This window comes from Kryptolebias marmoratus, linkage group LG5 (genome assembly GCF_001649575.2).
Source record: "Kryptolebias marmoratus isolate JLee-2015 linkage group LG5, ASM164957v2, whole genome shotgun sequence".
Lineage (NCBI taxonomy): Eukaryota > Metazoa > Chordata > Actinopteri > Cyprinodontiformes > Rivulidae > Kryptolebias > Kryptolebias marmoratus.
The window spans coordinates 1,984,304-1,992,148 of NC_051434.1; the positions used below are offsets into that span (position 1 = coordinate 1,984,304).

Below are 7,845 nucleotides of genomic sequence, written 5' to 3' on the forward strand. Positions count from 1 at the left end.
GGGGGGGGGGGGGGGGAGACCTGAGCTTCCTCCCCCACCGTCCCCTCTTATGTTGTTGGTCCCCTCGTCATCTTTGTGTTTGTATTTTTTTTATCTTTTAGGAAATGGAGACGGGTGGATGAAGAGGAGGAGTAAACAGTTTCCTTGTTTGTTTGGAACAGAATGAGAGACAGATGAGGGGGAGGAAGAGGAGGGGGAGGAAGAGGAGGGGGAGGAAGAGGAGGGGAAAGGATGACTTCAGTAAATGATGCTTTGATAATTTAATAGTACGTCTCTTTTTCCACCCAGCCTGCAGAGAAAGAAGAGAAAAGAGAGAAACGAGAAGAAGAGGAAGGTGTTAAAAACATGGCGTTCCATCTCAAAGCGAGCTCACGTTCGGGCGCCGTCTTACCTCCGGGGTTCCGGCGAAGGATGAGTTTTCGGATCTCGTCGTAAACAAAGATGAGGAAGCTGTACGGGAACGCACAGAACCACCAGCTGGGCCTGAGACAGAAGAGGAGGGAGGAAGAGGCTTTTAATGATTACAACTCAGAGTTAAAACTGAAAATCTAATTTAATGTCTCCGGTAAAATATTTCCTTTAAATCTGATTATTGGTTCGTTTTTTTTTTGTGCATTCTTCTTTAAAAAAAAGATGCTTCCTGTGATTGTGGCGTTCCGTACTTGAGCGGGTACATCCGTAGAGCCACGTCCATCCCGGGACAGTAGGACAGGAACGCAGCCAGAGCCGTTTCCTCAAACAGGCCGAAGATCAGAATCTTATTCCTGTCAGAAAACAAAGATCAGCACAAACAACCTGCCGACACAGGAAGGTGAAACACACTTCATGAAACTCACTTCATGCCCTGCTGGAACACAGAGTTACGTCTGGTCTTACAGATGATGACGTCCGCCCACTGCACCACCACGATGCTGACGAAGAAAGCCGTGTGGCACGTGAACTCCACGATCTTCCGCTGCTCGTAGGTCTGAGGAGAACAGACGAGACGGCGTTCAGACCACTCAGACTGAGCCCCTCTCTGAGGGAAAACAGGAAGTGAGTCGGTACCCATTGCTGCCCGTAGCTGTCCTCCAGGTCGTTGTTGGAGCGGTCGTCCCAGTTCAGCCGGATCCCAACCAGGAGGGCCGGCAGGAAACCGTTTTCAGCCATGATGACGAAATAAGCAAAGAAGCCTCCAAGAGCTTGGATCATACCTTCAGAAACAGGAAGTTTTCAACTGTTTATCTGATGCAGTAAAGTGATCTCTGAGGTTTGTGGGGATGCATAAATGAACACGGCGGAGCGTAAAGAGGAAATGCACCAACCAATCTGTCCGTAGGCGATGCTGATGAGTCTCTCGTTGACCAGTTTGTCCCTCAGAGGGTTCCTGGGCTGGCGCTTCATGATGTCACTCTCTGCTACTTCGTAAGCGAGAGAGATGGCTGGAACCTGAAGGACGGGAGAAGAGAAACGGAAACAATAAATCAGGAGTCTGGACACGGTGGAAATGTCCTTTCTGGGATTTAAACTGTAAAAATGCTGCATCCTGATCAGGAGAGCCTCAAACAATAGTTTTTAGTTTATGAATCTATGTTTTCTTATTTTTGACGTAAAAAAACAAAAACTACAACAACTTTAAAGTTTTTACAAAGCCAGGGTGAAGACAGTTATTTCTGTATTTCTTCTAACTGAATAAATAAAACAGCAGAAGGATGAACGGCTGTGGAGCTGCTTCCTCAGAGAAGTGTTCCTACGCTGCCACCTAGTGTCACGTTTGTTTCAGAACGAGGAAATAGAAGAGCGGGTGTTATTGTCAGATAAAGCTGTCCAACATGGATAAATACAGTTTGTTCTGTGATGAATCCTGTTATGGGTCATGAATAAATGTCCACACATCTGAGACAGAAGCGTCTAAATGTTGGATGTGTTTGGACTCCTGGTCGGGCCTGTTTTAGTCACCATGTCGGTTCCCAGGTCGATGCAGAGGATGGTGATGGTTCCCAGAGGCAGGGGGATGTTCACCATGATGAAGAACAGGAAGGGGGTGATCTCTGGGATGTTGCTGGTCAGAGTGTAAGCGATGGACTTCTTCAGGTTGTCAAAGATCAGACGTCCTGAACGGACAAAGATGATAAATTAGGAGCTGAGGTTTCCTCTGACATCTCCTCTGTCTTTTACTCCCCTACCTTCTTCTACTCCAGTAACAATGGAGGCAAAGTTGTCATCGAGCAGGATCATGTCTGCAGCTTGTTTGGATACATCAGAACCAGAGATCCCCATGGCAACGCCGATGTCGGCCTTCTTCAGGGCAGGAGAATCATTCACACCATCTCCTGTCACAGCCACGATGGCTCCCTGACAAAGAGTCAGCAGAGTTAGATCAGAACCAGCAGGGCGGAGTTCTCCTCCGAGCTCCTGCAGCACACGTACCTGTCTCTGGCAGCCTTCTACGATTATCAGCTTCTGCTGTGGGGACGTTCTGGCAAAGACGATCTCTGTGTGGTTCTTCAGAATATCATCCATCTGATCCTGAGACAGGTCTTTCAGGTCTGTCCCGTGAATCACACAAGCTTTGGCATCCCTGCACAAAGGAATCATCAACATGAGGATCACATGTTGGTTTTTCTAAGTTTATTACGGCTTCATCAGATCTGTAAATCATTAAGTTCTGGTTTTATTTCCATTTTCCACAAGGCTCCAACCTTTTCAGAGCCGGGGCTGCACACCAGCAGCTGTCATGACTGCAGGTGAGTCTTACCTGGGGTTCACCTGGCTGACGGGAATGTTTAGACGTGCAGCGATGTCCTCCACCGTCTCATTACCCTCAGAAATGATTCCAACACCCTTAGCGATGGCCTTGGCTGTGATTGGATGGTCTCCGGTCACCATGATAACCTAAAAAGGATACAGAGTTAGGTGATGAAGAATGATGAAAATGACAAAATATAGAAACGGATTAAAAGGACCAGAGTCTCGTGCTGAGGCACTGTTGGTTTTTCTGATTTAAGTCAGAACTCGAAGGCACCAACCTTGATGCCCGCAGAGCGGCATTTCCCCACAGCGTCCGGCACAGCAGCTCGAGGAGGGTCAATCATGGACATCAGGCCAACGAAGCAAAGGTTGTCTGTTTGGAAGTTGACGTCATCCGTGTCGAAGGCAAAGCCTTTGGAATATTTGTCCTCTGGGAGGAAGAGGTGACAGAAACCTGAAGGAGGAGGAGGAGAAATCAGCGATTTGAGTTGGACTTTACGAATATTCCCCATCCTCCTGCCGTTCTCACCCAGCACTCGCTCTCCCAGTCCTCCCAGTTCCAGGTAGGCGTTCTGGAAAGCCTCCTTCATCTCATCGTCCATGGGCTGCTCTTTGCCCTGCATCATGATGGTGGTGCAGCGGTCCAGGATCCTCTCAGGGGCGCCCTTCATCACCAGCAGGTAGCGGTTGTCGTTTTCATCCTCAGTTTCATGGATTGACAGCTGGATGGGAGCAGATGTAAGCCTGACTGTTGCTGTGGATTGATGTGCATCTTTAAGCCGGCTTTCTAAAGCAGCAGCTGTCGCTCACCTGATACTTGTTGGTGGAGTTGAACGGGATCTCGGCCACCTTCTTATTCTTGTCCCTGACGGCTTTGACGGAGCCGCAGGACAACTCGATACACTTGAGCAGAGCTGACTCGGAGGCGTCGCCGGCCACCTCGCGCTTCAGGATGGGCAAAGATTCCTGACCGGCCTTGAACACAGCGCGGTTGCACAGCGCAGCAATCCGAGCCAGAGACACCCATGTTGTGGAGCTCTTGTCGAAGGAAGAACCTAAAGCAGAAAAATAAATAAACACACAATGTTCTGGCTTACTGTGTTCACTTGAAGCCCCATCTTTTTCCCAGCTCAGCTGACAGGTAAAATATGCATATATATTCAAGTTCAGTGCCTCTTTTGTTTGGCAGCTCATTGGAGCGTGAAGCCAAAATAATAAATTAGATCAAGAATAAATCAGTTTTTACAAAGATTAAATGACTGCAGTTATTAGGATTTGAAAAGAGGAGATTCCCACCAGACTGGTCCTCGGTGGTGTCGGCTTCATGGATCTGGTTGTCGAACCACATGTGGGCCACGGTCATCCTGTTCTGGGTCAGGGTTCCCGTCTTGTCAGAGCAGATGGTGGAGGTGGAGCCCAGAGTTTCCACGGCCTCCAGGTTCTTCACCAGGCAGTTCTTACGAGCCATTCGCTTGGCGGTCAGCGTCAGACACACCTGGAAGGGAGGACAGACAACGGAGACAAACAGGAGAGAGAAAAATAAAACAAAGAGAGAAAGGAGAATTACTCTGTGGTAAAAGAAGATCACAGATGAGCGTCTACAGGCTGATGAGCGGAGACGTTAAACGTAAGAAACCAAACCACTCTGATGCCTGCAGACGTTTATCCTGCTCAACATCTCAGCAAAATGCACTAAATGCAGAATCCCTCAGAGTTAAAACGCAGCCCAACAAGCGATGCAGAAGCACAAACAGGTAAAGTTATGCAGCAGAGCAGCAGTGCATTAATTTATCATGCCAAGTACGGCAAGACCAGTGGGCCAAACAGAACTACCAAAGCCCAAGCTGAGGAGGCTGGCCTGCTAATCAGAGCTACTAACTGGCCTAATGTCATTACGTTAGCTAGCTGTTGTCATTGCCGCGCGCTCTGCCACTGGCCTGGAAGAGAGAGGAGGGTGGAGAAAGAGTGGCTGCTTTGGAGGAAAGAGAGAAACAGACAGAACAACAAGTTCCCCACAGAAACACAACGTTAAAGTACAACATGAAACTGCACACAGAGGAGGAGGGAAGCTCAGGAAACACCGGCCAGATCACTGAACACGACACCAAACAGACACATGAGCACAGAAACAAACTGAAACGGATCAACGTCAAAGATAACTGGGATGGATCGGCTGATTTATGTGGGAAAAGAAAAGATTATATAAACAGAATCATTTTCCTAAAGAGAAAAACAAACCGGGAACAGTTTGTCTCTGCAGACTCACAGTGACTGTGGCCAGGAGGCCTTCAGGCACGTTGGCCACGATGATGCCGATGAGGAAGATGACCGCCTCCAGCCAGCTGTAACCCAGGATGAGGGAGAGGACGAAGAAGGACACGCCGAGGAACACAGCCACGCCTGTGATGATGTGGATGAAGTGCTCGATCTCTTTAGCGATGGGAGTCTGAAAAACAAGAAGAGTCACTTCATTAATAAAGTTTTAATAATTTAATTACTGATCAGTGAAGGTCAATTAACCCAAATATATTAAATATAAGAATTAAAAACAGGCAGTTTTTCCGAAGCTCTGTGGTTCTGATAAATGAACAGGAAGTTCGGTGGTACCTTGCCGGTCTCCAGCCCTGAGGTGAGAGTGGCGATCCGACCCATCACGGTGCGGTCCCCGGTGCACACAACAATACCTCGGGCGGTTCCTGGACGGACAGGTTACATATGAATAACTCTCATTTAATGTGTCTTTATGAGGGATCAGAGACTGGTTAGAAGAATAACAGACTGGATTTTATAAAACCACAAGAGGGCGCCAGACACATTCAAACACAGCATCATGCTGTGAGGAGGAGGAAGGCCTGAACCTCCTCCTCTTCCTCTCTGAAACTGGATCTGATGTCATTTGTTCTGCATTAAACCCGCTGCATGTCCTGGTGTGATGTAAACAAACCGAACAGAACTCTGGGGGGGGAACCTACCCTCCACACAGTTGGTGGAGAAGAAGGCGATGTTGCGGGTTTCCAGGGGGTTGTCGTGGGTGCAGTCAGGTGACCGGGTCTGGGGTTCTGATTCTCCAGTCAGGGACGAGTTGTCCACCTGAACTCAGAGGGACAAAACTGTTTGTTAGTTTGTGAAATCAGCTGCGACAGATCCAAAAGGATGTAGATGAGAGAGACTTTGTAACAGCCTCAGGGCTTCCAGCTCACCTTGCAGCCATGGGAGGAGATGATGCGGAGGTCAGCGGGGATCCGGTCTCCTCCTTTCACCTCCACCAGGTCTCCTGCCACCACCTGCTCAGCGTTGATCTGCATCTTCTCGCCCTCTCGGATCACCAAGGCTTGCTGGGAACAGTGAGAAGGGTTGAGACATTCACAGATAAATGATGTGATATTAGATCAGGATAAAACCGACTGGAGGGACAAAAAAACCAACATGCAGCTTCATAAAAACTCTCAAACCGTCATTAACATTTATGAATCTTTCCTTTAATTATTCTTTTTGTCTCTGAATAACAGATTTTAACTGAATCCAGGACTTTTTTTATGAAGTTATCATTTAATTAAAGTCAGTTTAATAGTTGAAGCTGTAGTTAAAATGATTCCTCTTCCTGCAGTGATCATATTACTCCTGGATAAAGTCCGGAGGGTTTATCCCAGCAGCAACTAAACAGAAGTATCTTTATTTTTTACACCACACTCCGATGACAGGTTTAGTTTGACTGAAGAGTCATTAGGTGTGATTTACCTGAGGAACCATGTTCTTGAAGGATTCCATGATCTTGGAGCTCTTAGCTTCCTGAAAATAGGAGAAGCAGCCGGTGATGATGACGACAGCTGACAGCACGATCCCCAGATATAACTGCAGGAAGAAAGAAAAGAACAAAAGGAAAGATGTGAGACTTTTATAATCAAGTTATATCACTGTTATCTAAAACTGAATCAAAAAGGAAACATTAGATGAAACACACGGGCAGAAAAATATATTTAAAGAAATCCTGAGAGACTAATTCTGACATCAAATATGTGACTTTAGAGGACAGGAAAAGGTAAAGAGGCTATTTCAGGAGAATGTCAAGTCTGAATTCTTAAAATAACACTAATTATCTTTAGGGTTTTTTTAGTGTGACATCCTGTCACTGACAGCTTCAAGCTGTCAGAAACTATTTGTTGTGTTTGAACCAGCCTGTCTGTTCTCATGTTTTAATCAATCGCTGCTGAAATCCAATCTTCTGCTGAATCTGAGATAAAACTGTCTTCTGACAGAGTCGTAGGAGGTCATCAGAGGATGAAATCAGACTTGGTGACTCGCTCTGACTCAACAGTGTTGCTGTTTCCTCCCTGTGGTCCGAGCCAAGCGTTTTGTCCTTTCATGCTGTGCGCCTCGGAGCCGTTTAGCCTCGGTCTTTGGCTCAGCGCTGAGCTCTGACCCGGCACAGAACAGTGCTGACCCGTGAACACCCTCGTCTTACTCTGCTATTACAAACGCCAGGAGTCACGGGCTCCCCGCGGCGCCGTGAGAGCGGATGCTAACAGAGCCGGTTGGCAGTGTTTGGACAAACAGCTGACACGAGTCTTATCGCCGACACAGACTCGTCCCAAAGGACTCGGCAAACTGCTTTCTAAAGAGATAACAGACACAGCAACCGCTCCCCCCCCCCCGAGGCTTTTACTTCTGTGAAATGTAGCTTTCTGTAGTTACTGCAGGCTTTGCATTTAGATTAGAAACATTTTAACTTTCTGCAGCATTTTAAAAACATGCTGAACACTAAACATTATTATCAAACAGGTACACACAGATCCATCTCTTCTAGTTCAGGTGGTGTAAGTACTGGTTAATTATTATCTTAGTGCTGTTTTCTTGGATTGGGAACGCCAACAAACGTACGTTATCCCCAGCAGGCTCGTCCTCTGTCGCAGCCTGGATGGCGTAGGCCAGGAAGCAGAGGATGGCGCCGATCCACAGCAAAATGGAGAAGCCACCAAACAGCTGACGACAGAACTTGACCCACTCTGGGGTGGTGGGGGGCGGAGTCAGGGCATTCAGGCCATCCCTGGCCAGGTACTCTGCTGCCCTGGCGTTGGTCAGACCCTGGGTGAGGCGGGTGAGGCAGAGGAGGGGGGA

The 7,845-nt window shown here is 47.7% G+C and overlaps 1 protein-coding gene across 1 annotated transcript in view; it reads right to left on the bottom strand.

Annotated features, from left to right (window-relative positions):
- Nucleotides 1–6: 6 nt before the first annotated feature.
- Nucleotides 7–7,845, bottom strand: part of atp1a3a (ATPase Na+/K+ transporting subunit alpha 3a) — a 17,869-nt gene continuing 10,030 nt past the window's right edge. Inside the window, exons 4-23 of the mRNA XM_017427639.3 lie at nucleotides 7,609–7,812; nucleotides 6,469–6,582; nucleotides 5,931–6,065; nucleotides 5,703–5,820; nucleotides 5,338–5,426; nucleotides 4,997–5,176; nucleotides 4,027–4,225; nucleotides 3,541–3,785; nucleotides 3,260–3,452; nucleotides 3,009–3,184; nucleotides 2,738–2,874; nucleotides 2,410–2,560; nucleotides 2,166–2,334; nucleotides 1,939–2,093; nucleotides 1,305–1,428; nucleotides 1,048–1,193; nucleotides 837–967; nucleotides 663–764; nucleotides 392–483; nucleotides 7–289 (exon numbers count right to left, since the gene is read on the bottom strand). Coding sequence (XP_017283128.1) covers nucleotides 261–289; nucleotides 392–483; nucleotides 663–764; nucleotides 837–967; nucleotides 1,048–1,193; nucleotides 1,305–1,428; nucleotides 1,939–2,093; nucleotides 2,166–2,334; nucleotides 2,410–2,560; nucleotides 2,738–2,874; nucleotides 3,009–3,184; nucleotides 3,260–3,452; nucleotides 3,541–3,785; nucleotides 4,027–4,225; nucleotides 4,997–5,176; nucleotides 5,338–5,426; nucleotides 5,703–5,820; nucleotides 5,931–6,065; nucleotides 6,469–6,582; nucleotides 7,609–7,812 — 2,889 coding nt within the window. The 3' untranslated portion in view covers nucleotides 7–260. The remainder of the gene's footprint in view (nucleotides 290–391; nucleotides 484–662; nucleotides 765–836; nucleotides 968–1,047; nucleotides 1,194–1,304; nucleotides 1,429–1,938; nucleotides 2,094–2,165; nucleotides 2,335–2,409; nucleotides 2,561–2,737; nucleotides 2,875–3,008; nucleotides 3,185–3,259; nucleotides 3,453–3,540; nucleotides 3,786–4,026; nucleotides 4,226–4,996; nucleotides 5,177–5,337; nucleotides 5,427–5,702; nucleotides 5,821–5,930; nucleotides 6,066–6,468; nucleotides 6,583–7,608; nucleotides 7,813–7,845) is intronic.